The sequence below is a fragment of the Trachypithecus francoisi genome, unplaced genomic scaffold (assembly GCF_009764315.1).
Source record: "Trachypithecus francoisi isolate TF-2019V2 unplaced genomic scaffold, Tfra_2.0 Lachesis_group13, whole genome shotgun sequence".
Lineage (NCBI taxonomy): Eukaryota > Metazoa > Chordata > Mammalia > Primates > Cercopithecidae > Trachypithecus > Trachypithecus francoisi.
The window spans coordinates 25,728,634-25,743,635 of NW_022681458.1; the positions used below are offsets into that span (position 1 = coordinate 25,728,634).

The 15,002-nt window shown below is 40.7% G+C and overlaps 1 protein-coding gene across 30 annotated transcripts in view; it reads left to right on the forward strand.

Moving 5' to 3' along the window:
* Positions 1–295: 295 nt before the first annotated feature.
* Positions 296–15,002, forward strand: part of FN1 (fibronectin 1) — a 76,397-nt gene continuing 61,690 nt past the window's right edge. For 23 of the 30 annotated variants that reach the window (XM_033230348.1, XM_033230354.1, XM_033230363.1 and 20 more), the window contains exons 1-10: positions 401–808; positions 1,644–1,772; positions 3,026–3,163; positions 4,506–4,637; positions 5,606–5,743; positions 8,405–8,563; positions 10,817–11,008; positions 11,783–11,962; positions 12,583–12,759; positions 13,853–14,005. In XM_033230348.1, coding sequence (XP_033086239.1) covers positions 661–808; positions 1,644–1,772; positions 3,026–3,163; positions 4,506–4,637; positions 5,606–5,743; positions 8,405–8,563; positions 10,817–11,008; positions 11,783–11,962; positions 12,583–12,759; positions 13,853–14,005 — 1,546 coding nt within the window. In that variant the 5' untranslated portion in view covers positions 401–660. Of the gene's footprint in view, positions 809–1,643; positions 1,773–3,025; positions 3,164–4,505; positions 4,638–5,605; positions 5,744–8,404; positions 8,564–10,816; positions 11,009–11,782; positions 11,963–12,582; positions 12,760–13,852; positions 14,006–15,002 lie in introns of all 30 variants that reach the window. The other 7 variants (XM_033230370.1, XM_033230377.1, XM_033230378.1 and 4 more) reach the window with 2 other exon arrangements.

Sequence of the window (15,002 nt, forward strand, 5' to 3'; positions counted from 1 at the left end):
ATGTCCTCAAACACCACCACCACCCCCAATAAAAAAGAAAAGGGAAGGGGGAGCGTCTTGAAACCCCTTCGCTTCACACAAGTCCAGCCACTCCCTTTCCTCCCAGCCGCTTCCCATCCCTGCCCCCATCCCCTAAAAAGTTTGATGACCGCAAAGGAAACCAAAAAAAAAAGTTGTCTTGCCCCAGTCCTGGCGGGCCATCAGCATCTCTTTTGTTCGCTGCGAACCCACAGTCCCCCGTGACGTCACCCGGAGCTCGGGCCAATCGGTGCGCGGTCGGCGGCCGCGGGCGGGGCGGGGACAGCCCAGCGGGTCTCTCCTCCCCCGCGCCGCAGGCCTCCAGCGGGGCGGGAGGGGACCGTCCCATATAAGCCCCGGCTCCCGGGGCTCGGACGCCCGCGCCGACTGTGCTGCACAGGGGGAGGAGAGGGAACCCCAGGCGCGAGCGGGGAGAGGGGACCTGCATCCACAACTTCTCTGGTCCTCTGCATCCCCTCTGTCCCTCCACCCGTCCCCTTCCCCACCCTGTGGCCCCCACCTTCTTGGAGGCGTCAATCCCCGGGAGGCATTGGAAGGGATTTTTCCCGCAGGTTGCGAAGGGAAGCAAACTTGGTGGCAACTTGCCTCCCGGTGAGGGCGTCTCTTCCCCACCGTCTCAACATGCTCAGGGGTCCGGGGCCCGGGCTGCTGCTGCTGGCCGTCCTGTGCCTGGGGACAGCGGTGCCCTCCACGGGAGCCTCGAAGAGCAAGAGGCAGGCTCAGCAAATGGTTCAGCCCCAGTCCCCGGTGGCTGTCAGTCAAAGCAAGCGTGAGTACTGACCGCGGGCTGAAACAGGCTGCCTCAGGGATGGGACCCTAAAGCCGACCAAAGTTGGGGCTGAAGTTTTGTGCGCGCGCGCGTGTGCGAGTGTGTGCGCGCTTTACTGAGAGAAACCAGCTGTGCACACAAAAGGATCGAGTTTTGAGCAGGCTCCTTCTGAGGGCCTGAGATGATAAGATCATGCATTGGAGGACGCGGACTCTGCGACCTACCCGTGTTCTAATAAATTCTGCACGTTCAGATTGTCCTTCTAGGAATTAACCAAAACTTGCTTTTAAAGAGAAAAATGATGCATGTCTATAAATTTTCCGTCTGGGATTAGTGTGGTCCTTACTGCTACTTATTTCCTTCTGTTAAATAATTGGTCAAATATTTTCAACATGGGGGTGGAAAGGCGGGTATTGAAATAGCTGTCTTGTTTGTAACTAACTTGGAAGAGATGTAATTGGTTCCAACCTCTTTAGGGCCGCTCAGGATACTTCACCAAGAACAGAGGTTGGAATTCTTTCCGTTTTTCAAAGACACACCCTCCTTTTGCTTTCAGAAACCTGCTTAAAGTTGTCCTTTTTTACTATTAGACCAAAAGAATATTTAAGTTCCTTGCATGTTTTAAAAATGTGATTTCAATTGTCTGCCTTCCAAAATGTTTCCAACTTTTTTTATGTAGACCCCTGGCCAGATGCAAATGACATCATTGTATATAACTTTTAGCAAAGTTGAAAGGAAAAAAATCTATACCTAAATATTCACATGAAGAAAATTCCATAATTTTGGGAAAAGGAGGAATGGAAATGTAGTAACGTTTTCCTTCAATTATTTGCAGCCGGTTGTTATGACAATGGAAAACACTATCAGATAAATCAACAGTGGGAGCGGACCTACCTGGGCAATGCCTTGGTTTGTACTTGTTATGGAGGAAGCCGAGGTTTTAACTGCGAGAGTAAACCTGAAGGTAAGTGACCACAAGCCCCATAGTTAGTATCTTTTAATACATGAAGTGGTAATTGTTAAACTTTGCATTCGTAAGTAAAAATACATACACCATTTTTCTAATAGAATTACCTGTCATTTCCTCTGAATAAACGTTTAAAAACTGCTTATGTTTGCTTTTCACATGCTTTTACCTTTAAAACAAAGAAACGAATCTTTCCCAAATTAGTTCCTAGAATCTTCTTTTCGCTTTATTCTCCCAGTTTTTGATGAGAAAATCAAAGATTTTGTGTGTCCTCTGACAAAAAAAAAAATTGCTTATAAAATTTTAATTTATTAGAAAGCAGTCTCAAATCTTAAACTGTTAGTTTATGAGCCAGAAAACACTTTGGGGACCTATATTACAAAATAATTTGTCAGCGGCAGTTAACACAAAACCACTAGCCACTTCAAAGTTCTCATTCCTTTGGGACCATTGACATTTTTCTTATAAATTATAGCAACTCTGTCAGAGAAGCACTCATGAGGGGAAAATGGAAATCACAGGATTAACAAATGTTAAGGCCTGGTGGGAGGTGGGGATCTTCGAATTGTTTCTTTGTTTTTGTTTTGTTTTGTTTTGTTTTGTTTTGTTTTTGAGACAGAGTCTTGCTCTGTCACCAGGCTGGAGTACAGTAGCATGATCTCAGCTCACTGTAACCTCTGCCTCCTGGGTTCAAGCAATTCCCCTGCCTCAGCCTCCTAGTAGCTGGGATTACAGGCGCACACCACCACACCCAGCTAATTTTCATATTTTTAGTAGAGACAGAGTTTCCCCATGTTGGTCAGGGTGGTCTCGAATTCCTGACCTCAGGTGATCTACCCGCCTCGGCCTCCCAAAGTACTGGGATTATAGGCATGAGACACCGTGCCCAGTCAGTTGTTTGCTTTTTATGTGAACCTTGGTTTGACTTCCTGAGTCAGAGATTGGGATCTGAAACCCTTCACAAATCTAGCTCTGTCATAAGTTAGTACTTCATATGGCCTTTTTCTAAGAGCCTGAGATTTCTTTACAATATGAATAATTTACAGAAAATTTGAGAATTTGTCAAGGTCAGAAACCATGGCCTTATCAGAGCCTAGGATAAAAATCTGTATCTCTCACTTCATTTTATTCTTTGAGTTGTACCATGTTACTTGTGGAATAGAAAAGTGGGTTTTCCTTTAGAGGAGATTAGTGAACTAGAAAAACTTGTACCTAAGTGAGGCTCACGTGGACGTTCCTTTTCCCCTCAGCTGAAGAGACTTGCTTTGACAAGTACACTGGGAACACTTACCGAGTGGGTGACACTTACGAGCGTCCTAAAGACTCCATGATCTGGGACTGTACCTGCATCGGGGCTGGGCGAGGGAGAATAAGCTGCACCATAGCAAGTAAGGAAGACATTGTGTAAAATGATGCCAAATACCAAATATGAATGTCTCTGTTACCATCAGTGTCATTTTCTGTTATCCATGACTGGATATTCCTAACTTTGGGATTTGGCCCTGGTGACCAGGTACTCTTAAGTGGTCACCCAACTGGTTCCTGTGTTTCTTAAAGACGGTGTGAGCACAGATGGAATCCGTGTTTGATGTGTGTGCATTTATGAGTGTGTGTGTTTGTGTACATAGTAGAACCAAGAGACCTCTTGGGTTCCATTTCAATAAGACATGCTTAGGGGAGTTGCCCATTGTAAATCACCTGGACATCTTCAAGCTAGACAAATCCTGAGACTTTTCTGCCGTGACTGGGAAGGTGTTCATGAAGAGTGAACAAGCCATATGTTGTCTGATCTTCTTGTTTGCAATGCAGAGACCTCTTACACCTCACAGAAACAGTCTGGTTTCTTGGTGACCAGTAGGTTGTACCCAGGAAGCAGATGTCCCTATTCCAAGGGATAGTTCAAAATTATTAACCCAACAGTGTTTGCTAAGGAACTTTGGGAACCGGGTTGATTCTCATCAACTCCAGTTTAGCTAAGGCACTCTTTCTAGTATGATTCACTGAGTTACCAATAGATTCTATTAACATAGTATTTAAGTTTTTAGATCCATTCTTTAAATATAAGTCATCTTAAAGGCTTCTATTCAAAAGAGTCCCATGTGAATAGGCCCAGTCAAGTTACCCCATACTTCATGTTAGGCTTTATCCAACTTTACAGGCAAATCGCAAGAGGCAAGGGTCCATAGTGTTTACAGTCTAGTTCAGCATTTGAATGTGCCATTGGACTTAACACCTTAGAAAACTACCAGTATTTCCACACTTTATATGTAGATGTCTGTTTGCTTTCCCAAAAATGATATTTCTATCCTAGGGTAAAATACAGGCTCTCCATGCTCCCAAAAGCTGGAGTGCTATGCCTGCTGTGGCCTTTTCACTGAATTAGTCTCAGTCTTAGCCTGCTGTATGTGAGTGAAGACCAAGCCTCCCAGCCTTTCTTTTCTGCTTAGGACCCAATTTCCTGTGATCTCTCTGGGAAAGCAGGATTTTTGACCTCTTCCTTGCCATCCAGATTTCTCTGTGGTTTTCCATTGTGTTCTAAACAAGACACTTAATTGAATTGACTCCAAGTGACCAGACCTGTTAATGTTTCCCCTGTCTCTGAAGGGAAAGCTGTTGTCTATGTCTCTACTTTAGCCAACCTAAGTACCTACCATGGGTGGAACATGAGACCAAAAAAAAGAGAAAAATCTGTTCTGCCCTCTCCTAACATTTGTGTTGTATCTTCAACAGACCGCTGCCATGAAGGGGGTCAGTCCTACAAGATTGGTGACACCTGGAGGAGACCACATGAGACTGGTGGTTACATGTTAGAGTGTGTGTGTCTTGGTAATGGAAAAGGAGAATGGACCTGCAAGCCCATAGGTGTGTGAGTCTCAGGGCTGAGCCAGAGCTGGGATGCTTAGTTCTAATGTGGGGTTAGACCAGAATCACATCTACGTAGGTCATAGACCTGAATTCCAGTGAAAACCAATAAAGAAATGGGAATTTTATTTGAAATAATGAATTATTATATAATCCATAGTCTTCTTACAGGAATCAGATCAAAAAGTACTGACTGCACGTAGAAGTCTTAACTTTGCTTCAAAAGCATAGAGATTTAGAATGAAGTCATTTCTTTTACCTAATGGCTGATCTCAGATTCCTCTTTGGTCAAGATATAATTTATTTAAAAGAAAAAAAAGACACTTTGGACACATTTCTATATGGAATATCCTGGACTGAAACATGAAATAGTGTGTGCTTGTCACACTCAGGTCATTTCTTTTCAAATTAAAACTTGTTGAGCTTCTTTGGGTCTCAGTCCTCAGTTGAATTCTGTAAGTATAAGCCTGAAAGTTTCTGGCTATAAACTTTACTCTGTTTATTTATCTTCTAATTTAGAGATTCTTGTCTTGTTTTGTATTGTTTTGCTTTCCAACATTTTAAAATAGCTTTTTTTTTTGTCATATTTAGGCCACTCAAAATTCATAATTGGTCATTTATAATTGGAATTTTGCGTATGTAGTCTCCCACAGACTAGTTATACACATAGATCCTTGCTACTGGAAATGCTGGTGGGAAGTTTGGGGCTCTCTGAAAATATGTAGTCCATGTACTTATTAGGAGAATGGAATTTCTGCCTGCCAACTCAGCTGGAGCTTTCTTTCGCCTTGGCTACTTACTGTGTGCTTAGATGCTGGGTGTGTCATTCTTTCTGAACAGAGTGCCACTTAAAAAAAATGTGGCTGAATTTTTGCTTACACACTACACTTTAAATTACAGGGAGCTTGCACAATTCAAAATAACCTTTTTTTTTTTTTTTCCTGTTTTTCTTCCAAATTTCCCTACAGCTGAGAAATGTTTTGATCATGCTGCTGGGACTTCCTATGTGGTTGGAGAAACCTGGGAGAAGCCCTACCAAGGCTGGATGATGGTAGATTGTACTTGCCTAGGAGAAGGCAGCGGACGCATCACTTGCACCTCTAGAAGTATGTTTTACATCCTTATGTTAAAGTCCAGGTATTGTTTTCTGGACTCCTAGAGAGACGGGTAATACTATGTCACTTAGAACCCATCCAGTATACCAGCATGCTTTGATAACTTCTGGATGTCAAGAAAACTTTCATAACCAACTAATTCTGCATCTTCAGAGAAGACTACATAAATAGAAAAACATACCACTTCAATAAGGTTCAATCTCAGCTTACTGCCACTGACAAAGAGTTGAACAAAAGGTTTAGGTTTCCTTCTATGTTTGAAATTTAAATAAGGCACATTCATAGGCTAAATTGATAAAATTAAAAACAATTTATCCCATAAATTAAATGACCTACTCTGGAGTTAAGGATAGTGTCTCTGACCTAACGCATTTTATTAGTGCTATAAAGAAACTGGCCTCTGGCATCTTTACTGCTCCTTCTAAGATTGCCTTGGGGTCTTAATTGTTGCCTTTAGGTTTCAAGGCTCCTTTTTTGATATTTTACACTAATAACAACTAGAGAGTTTGTTGAAGTAAAACAGCCATTAACTGCTGGTGTTGTAAATAAGTTTAAAATCAAATCCAAATAATTTGAACCTGTTTTATTTATCTGGCTGAAAACATTTAACTACCTTAACATAGCCATCATCCAAATTCAAATTCTTTGCTAAAAAAAATAGGTCTCTCATGAAAAGTGGTAACAATTTTGACCAAAACTTTCCCAGAAACTTGCTGGTTTATTAGATATTTTGCATTTAAAATGTTACTGTGATCATCAGACTTCTAGGATCTTTGTGGCAATATTTTAGCTTAAGACAAATTAGATGTCTGTTTCAAACCTTATCTATTATTTAGAACTTTTTAAATAGCAAGTTGGGAAAAGTTTCTCAAAGAGAAGTCATTTATTCCAGAAAATTTTATAAGCACTTACTTTGTTCAAGGTATTATAGGGGTGCAGATATGAATTGAACATTAACCCAGCCTTTGAAGAGCACTTAGGGGGTCAGGGAGACGAGAAAGTCTTACACATATTTATCATCTGCAAAACACAATATTAAAAGTTTCAACAGAACTACTGAAAGTGGCACTATGGAGGTTCAGGGGATGATAATACTTTTAGCGGGGGAGTTGAGAAAAATCTCTAATCAGTAATTATACCTTCATGCAAACTTCTGTTCTTGTGGGAGATGAATGTGAGTGTGTATTTGTTTGAACCTACATCAACTGTTAATTTTTTGTCTCTAACCCAGTAGTTGCAACAATATCTGATTCACAAAGAAATCAGATCCTCTATACTCACATCATGGCACAGAGCAAATCTGGATTATAATTTAAATAATCTATTTACCAGATAAATGAACACATAGACTAATAGTCATTTAGTTACAAATTATCATCTTATGTTGATCCCACTCTCCCATTGGAGGGCTAACACTGAATAATTTGGGGCTATTTTGCTAGTGATTTTTAAATACTGTAGGTGTTGGGGTATAGGGGAGGGGAAAATAACATTTTAGTAAAAGAAAATTGTGCATCCTCTAAATTTTTTACATAACAAATGAAGAAAGAGATACTACCATCTTTTTATAGCTTCTTTGTAGCCATTGGTGAAGACGCTGTAAGACCTGCTTGCCTCCCCATTGTTTTAAGTTTTTGTTTGCTTATTTGTTTGTTTGTTTGTTTGTTTTGAGACAGAGTCTCGCCCTGTCGCCCAGGCTGGAGGGCAGTGGCATGGTTTCGGCTCATTGCAACCTCCACCTCCTGGGTTCAAGCGATTCTCCTGCCTCAGCTTCCCACATGGCTGGGATTACAGGGGCCCGCCACCATACCCGGCTAATTTTTTTTGTATTTTTAGTAGAGACGGGGGTTTCACCATGTTGCCCAGGCTAGTCTCGAACTCCTGACTGCAGGTGATCCACCCTCCTAAAGTACTAGGATTGCATGCGTGAGTCACCGCACTCAGCCTGTTTATAGTTTTCTAAAGCAAGTTCCCTATTGAAAGGCAGGCCATCCCAGCACTTTGGGAGGCCGAGACGGGCGGATCACAAGGTCAGGAGATCGAGACCATCCTGGCTAACACGGTGAAACCCTGTCTCTTTTAAAAAATACAAAAAACTAGCCGGGCAAGGTGGCGGGCGCCTGTAGTCCCAGCTACTCCGGAGGCTGAAGCAGGAGAATGGCGTAAACTCGGGAGGCGGAGCTTGCAGTGAACTGAGGTGCGGCCACTGCACCCCAGCCTGGGCGACAGAGCAAGACTCTGTCTCAAAAAAAAAAAAAAAAAGAAGGGCAGGCCATAGACAGTGATGACTAAGAAAAGTCCTGGAAGAGCCTGAGAAGGAAAAAGATGAAATATAATGCCAGAGAATGAAGTTAGCCAAAGGAACGGTGTGAAAACAATGAATGAATGAATGAATGAATGAACGAGTGAATGAATGAATATGTTATTTGACAGAGAGATGAAACTAGACTAAACCATTCAGCTCCCTTTCCATTGTAACAAATATAATTTCATCTTTCAGAAGTGTAATACCTTGCAGCACCAGAGCTGAATATGAACCTATTACCAAAAATAGATTACCAGGCATAGATAGCATTCATTTTTTAAGTTTGAATTGACCACTTGCCACTCTTGGCCTGATGTATGTATGTATGTGCTTCCTTTGTGACACAGATAGATGCAACGATCAGGACACGAGGACGTCCTATAGAATTGGAGACACCTGGAGCAAGAAGGATAATCGAGGAAACCTGCTCCAGTGCATCTGCACAGGCAACGGCCGAGGAGAGTGGAAGTGTGAGAGGCACACCACTGTACAGACCACATCGAGCGGTGAGGCACAGGACGAGCAGGGGCGGGAAATGGGGAAGCAGGTCAAGAAATATTTCCGCAAATCCGTCTTTCCTTTGACATGCCATTTGAGGATAATTTGCAGGGTTTCAGCGAATAACCTAAGATCATTTAACACATTATTGGTTGTTAAAAGTTTTTTTAATGTCAGGTTTTAACTTTTTGAGAAAAAAAATGAAAATAATGCAAATAAATCTTAGGGGGAAAAAAGCCAGATTTATCGCCAAAAGATAAAACTGAGTTTTAAAGAATCCTATCATCATAAAATCTACCATGGATAGATCACACACACACACACACACATGCACGCACACGTATTTTGAATATCCAAAGTTCATTTGAAAGGAAATGAGAGTTATAATTAATTATATGACTACTTGGTTCTTCCCTAGGGAAGAACAAAAAAAGTACATTTGGGTTTTTTGTTGTTTTTTGGTTGTTTGTTTGTTTGTTTTTGAATGAAATACACTTCCCTGTTCCAACATTGAGCTCTTTTTGTAGTGGAAACCATCCTTCATAGGTGGTTTCTATGCTCTGGCAAACTTTGTTACATTTTATAAAGTAATGCACAATCATTTTCTTCATGTATTGGCATTTGAAATTTTAGAAATTCAGAGAGGACCTAGAGATGGCCATGAAAGACATGATATCCAAGCATTCTTTTTAAAAAAACAAGTTTTAATCATTTTTGGCATAAGAACAAGATTTTTACATCATAAATGTTTCATAAAAATCTGAAGAGAGAAATATAGCCAACAAGAATGTGCACTCCCCTCATTATTTTTAATACGTTTTGATCAACTTTTTACTATATGATGTGCCAGCATCGTTATATAGTGTCTCAGCCATCCTTCAGTTAAAAATATTAATTGTTCTAATTTTTCTTCTTTTGATGAGTTTTTGTCTTGCTTTGGGCACTTACGAAGGTGAACAAGATTAGATTTGATGTCTTTGAGTTATTTGATTATCATTAATAAAATTGCTACTGACCAAAAAGAGTTATAAATGTCAATCTACCAAAACAGATTAAAAGAGTAGGTGGGAATTAAATGGTGATAAACACTCAGTAAATGTTAGCTATTTTTGTGAATATTGCCAATACTGAAAAGACTCCATTGTTCAAAAAAGTTTGAAAAGCACTGGGTTAAACAAAATGGAACCTGCTCTGCAGAATCTGTATGTTCCTTTACATCATACTCTTCACGGTGGCGTGTAGGGGATGGGCGCCATGTCTCCCTAGTACGTTTGACCTTGGGATTCTTTGCCTGTGAACATCTTTGGGTTCTAGTGTTCAGCAGCATTTAGGGAGGCACTGAATTCAGTGTACCTTTGATCTAGCATCAACCCTGATTCTGTTCTGTGGTGGGCCCTGGCCTCCAAGAGAACAGATATCTAAAAGTTGAAAGAAAAGATCGACACATCCTGTTGTGTTGTTCTGAAAGGAAAGCTGTCTTAAGAGGATTGATTGGTTTTAGAAAAAGCACAACAGAATCGCAATAATACTGAGGAGAAATAAAATGTGGAAGGTGGAGGTGACCTCCAGAGAATCCAGGACAGCTGCCGAAGGCACCCTCTAATGAGTTCAGTTACACAGAAAAGCGAGATGTTGAAGGTATCTGCTGTATGGAGTGGCAGGATGATGTCTGTGATTTAGAAATATAATCCTGGCCAGGTGTGGTGGCTCGTGCCTATAATCTCAGCACTTTGGAAGGCCGAGGCGGGCGGATCACCTGAGGTCAGGAGTTCGAGACCAGCCTGGCCAACATGGCAAAACCCCATCTTTACTAAAAATACCAAAAATAGTCAGCCGGGCATGGTGGAATGTGCCTGTAATTCCAGCTACTCAGGAGGCTGAGGCAGGAGAATCGCTTGAACTCAAGAGGCAGAGGTTGCAGTGAGCCGAGGTCACGCCACTGCACTCCAGCCTAGGCAACAGAGTGAGACTCCATTTCAAAAATAACCCCACAAAACAAAAAACAAACAAACAGAAATATAATCCCAGTAGCCCCAATTGAGCTGGAGGATGGAGACCACTTGGTAGACACTTGTGGATTATTTCCTAGACTAAATACAAAAGCAACTGCTGAATAAGGGACATTTTTTTTTCCAGTCCCAGGCCAGTAACGACATGGATTTCAGAGTGATCTCTGTGAGATCATAAAGATCCTAACTGTAGAAAAGAGTGAATTGTCTTCTCTCACCCAGTTTTGTGACCTTCCCTTCTCATGCCATTAGGATCTGGCCCCTTCACCGATGTTCGTGCAGCTGTTTACCAACCGCAGCCTCACCCCCAGCCTGCCCCCTATGGCCACTGTGTCACAGACAGTGGTGTGGTCTACTCTGTGGGGATGCAGTGGCTGAAGACACAAGGAAATAAGCAAATGCTTTGCATGTGCCTGGGCAACGGAGTCAGCTGCCAAGAGACAGGTATGCATTATCTTTTTGAAGAATAGGACTGATGACTTTATTATTTAGTTTTTGAAGGACAATACATTCATTGGATGTGAAACAATAAAACAAACAAGAGAAGCTTGTAATCTTTACCACCCTGTGATAACAATCAGGGTTGGCATTTGAAACATTTTCTTCCAACCTTTTTAATTTATGTATTTTCTTTCTGGCGATGGGCATCATGGGTAAAGATTGTATTGTCTTTATTTGCCTAAAGTGTTGTTACAAGAGAGCTGCTTTCTGAACGATCATCAAAATTTTATATTCTAAATCTCAATTTTCAGCAGCTTTGTGATGTAAACATCTTCCAATAACCTAATATATGTATTCTGGGCTACAAATGTGGTAGTAACTATGGCAATAAAAATTGGTACAAAATTCTCCCCCAGAATAGTCTTATATATTAATTTTTATGGCATAGATATAGTCATAAATATTATCCCAACATCCTTAAGCAGCATCCTTAATTGACCTGTATAAATATAGCTTTACAAATAGAGAAACTGAGGCATGGCAGCAGAACTGGTCGTGAAGGATATCAGCAGAAGAACTCAGGTGTCGTTCTATCCACAGTAGACGTGGATTCCTGAGTAACGCATTTAGACTGGAATTAATGAGATGATCATCTATACTCATACCTTCTTCCTTTGAGGGCACAAGCTCAGTATCTCATTGAAGCCATAAATAAGCAGTTGCTGGTGGGAGATAAAGCATCTCTGTTTATTGACACTCCTTTGATTATGATTGTAGCTGTAACCCAGACTTATGGTGGCAACTCAAATGGAGAGCCATGTGTCTTACCATTCACCTACAACGGCAGGACGTTCTACTCCTGCACCACAGAAGGGCGACAGGACGGACATCTTTGGTGCAGCACAACTTCGAATTATGAGCAGGACCAGAAATATTCTTTCTGCACAGACCATACTGGTGAGTGTCCCAAGGGGGAGCCACAGAAGTGGAAAAAAAAAAACTCACTTTCATGCCCTATTTTTATTTGCCAGCATTCTAGCCATTTATTTTGAGGCTGCCCAAGAAGCATCGCTTTTGTTAAGTTTGGACTCAAGAGATAACAGAGCTCACATAACAGCTGAGGATTCTTCCATCTTCCCCAGTACTGTTGGGAAATGACACCAAGGGAATAGCCTTCCAGTTCATTTGATTTAACACATTGGGATTATGATGTGATTAAAGATACTTGTATTTTGGAATCAGTAGATGATCCCACAGGGCTGAGGAATACACAGGATGAATATTTTAATGCCTTAGCTTATTTTCCAGTTAAAACAATGTTTTATTCAAAGCTATCATTTAATCTTTTGTGGGGTGTGCGGGGGAAATGACAGTGAAAATGGGATTTAAATCTGTTTTGAACGTGAAGGTAAATATGCTAAGAAGCTTAGAACTATATTATCAGATATTTTTTATTCTGAAATAGACGCTCTGAGAATTAGCTGCAGAAACCTGGTTCTCTCAGACCAGTAATTCTGTGTACATTGGAAAGCTCAGCGGTAATCTTTTCCTTCCTTGTTGTGTATTGTTCCTGGCAGTTTTGGTTCAGACTCGAGGAGGAAATTCCAATGGTGCCTTGTGCCACTTCCCCTTCCTATACAACAACCACAATTACACTGATTGCACTTCTGAGGGCAGGAGAGACAACATGAAGTGGTGTGGGACCACACAGAACTATGATGCCGACCAGAAGTTTGGATTCTGCCCCATGGCTGGTAAGATGAAGCCCTTGTGGGTTGTCTTGTTTGACAACTATTTAGGGAATAGAGACTAAAGACGAGTGTCCAGTTTATTCCTATTTCATTCATTAAGACAATTTTGAGACAATAGAAAACTTCATGTGAAATGTGTGTGTGTGTGTGTGTATGTGTGTGATGTTACATCATATACATAAGGATTGGGAAGAATAATCAGATAATTATATAATTTTTAAACCTCATTGACATGATTTAATGTCAAAAGTATAATTACTTATTTGTAAGGCTGGAAATATGAATTTGCACAGGTTTGTCTTTGTAAAGAGCACACAACTGAGTAGCTTACAACATTTAATATATATATGATGGCTTTAGTCACAGAGCTACAATATTGACACATGGTTGTGGTTTGATGGCATAAGCTCTATCACTTATTAAAGAGTGCCAAAGTGACTAAAACTCAGTGTTTTCTAACAGGTAGGGAATCTCGCTCTTTTTTTTAAGGTCTCCAGTTTGTATAGATGGTGAACAAATGGAAACCAATATCTTTTACTTGTTTTCAGATTTCAAGAACCCCATAGATTCCCCTTGATTTTCCAGTTGTAGAACCAAGAGCTTGTGCAGTAGGCACTGTCAAGAGTGACTATGAGACAAAGAAACTGCTTACACTTCTATTTATGTCAACAAAAGAAAATGTTGAGTTTAGAAGAAAAAACCACTTTTGCTTGAAATTCTATATCCAAACACATAGTTTTTATTTGATTCAGAATAAATTGGAACTGGGAAAAGTTATGAAGCAGTAGTTAAATCCAGGCTTCTAGAACAGCATGAACCCTTTGTGTGAATGTGTAGGTATTATCTTAGTTTAACATCCTCTAACCCTTCCTGTAACTATTTTCTATGACATCATGTTTGGACTACGTTTTCTCCCTCCAGGGCTCAAAAATTCTACCCCTTCACCTGACAGCACTTAGATTTCTTGGATGCACACAAAGCTTCTTCCCCAGTGAGAATTCTTGGGATGACCAAACTGAACTGATCCTATTGCACACATACCTGTTTAGACCTTGTGATCATTTATCAAGTGCCTTTCTCATCCATTTCCAAACAGCCCATGAGGAAATCTGCACAACCAATGAAGGGGTCATGTATCGCATTGGAGATCAGTGGGATAAGCAGCATGACATGGGCCACATGATGAGGTGCACGTGTGTTGGGAACGGTCGTGGGGAATGGACATGCATTGCCTACTCGCAGCTTCGAGGTACGCTGGCTGATTAATGAAAACATTTGAGATGGCAAAAGGTACAGAGAGGGAGACTTTTTTTTAGTGAAAACTTGCACTTTGCCACAAGCAGGGGAAGAAATATTCAATGCTACTTCATTCATTAGTCTACCATGCTTGGTAAGATAAGCCTTTCAGGCAGCCTGCTAAGACAAGCTGGCACAGCAATGCTAACATTCTGAAACATTCCTAGGATGTAAGTACTTAGGCTGAGCTGAAAAGATGACTTCAAAAGTAAGAATGAAACATTTGATCCATTCAGCTTTAGGCTATGCCACTGGATTCATGTCTAGAAAAGATAGGATAATTTCTGTAAAGAAATGAAGACCTTGCTATTCTAAAATCAGATGCTTGCAGATCTAAATTTCAGGAGACAAATACATAGGGGACTAGCTTTCCTTGTTCAGATTAGTTTTTCTCCTTTGCACCCAGCTATATAATATGAGGAGCTATTGACTTATTTAAAGTATTTTAGTTTTCCATTTCTTTGATTTGAAAAGTAATAGTTAGGGAGAACTCTGAGCTATTAATAATCTGTGTGGCTAGTGTGTAGATATTGGTCTGAATTTGTTATCCTTTTGTGGTGTCCAGTGGGTAACAGCATCCAGGAGTAATAATTACATGTGGTGTTGCAGAGCTGAAAGAGACCTTAATAACACATACAGACCTCACTCTATAGATCAAGAAGCTGAGACCCAAAAAGGAAAAAGTAATTTTCTCAGGATCTCTCAAAGAGTGAGCAGCAGAGGTGGCCTAATTTATTTTAGCATTATGAATACTGTTGACATTTTATTTCCCAAATCTATATATCTCCACCCCTTCCCCCTATTCCATAGACCAGACCACTACATCACGCTGGGTGTTAGATAAATATGTTTAATCTTCTTCTTATTTATCCTAACAAGCAGATATTTAAAGGAAATTACCAATTAAGCAAGAAATTTTCAGAAAATAAGATGTATATTTGTTCAAATAT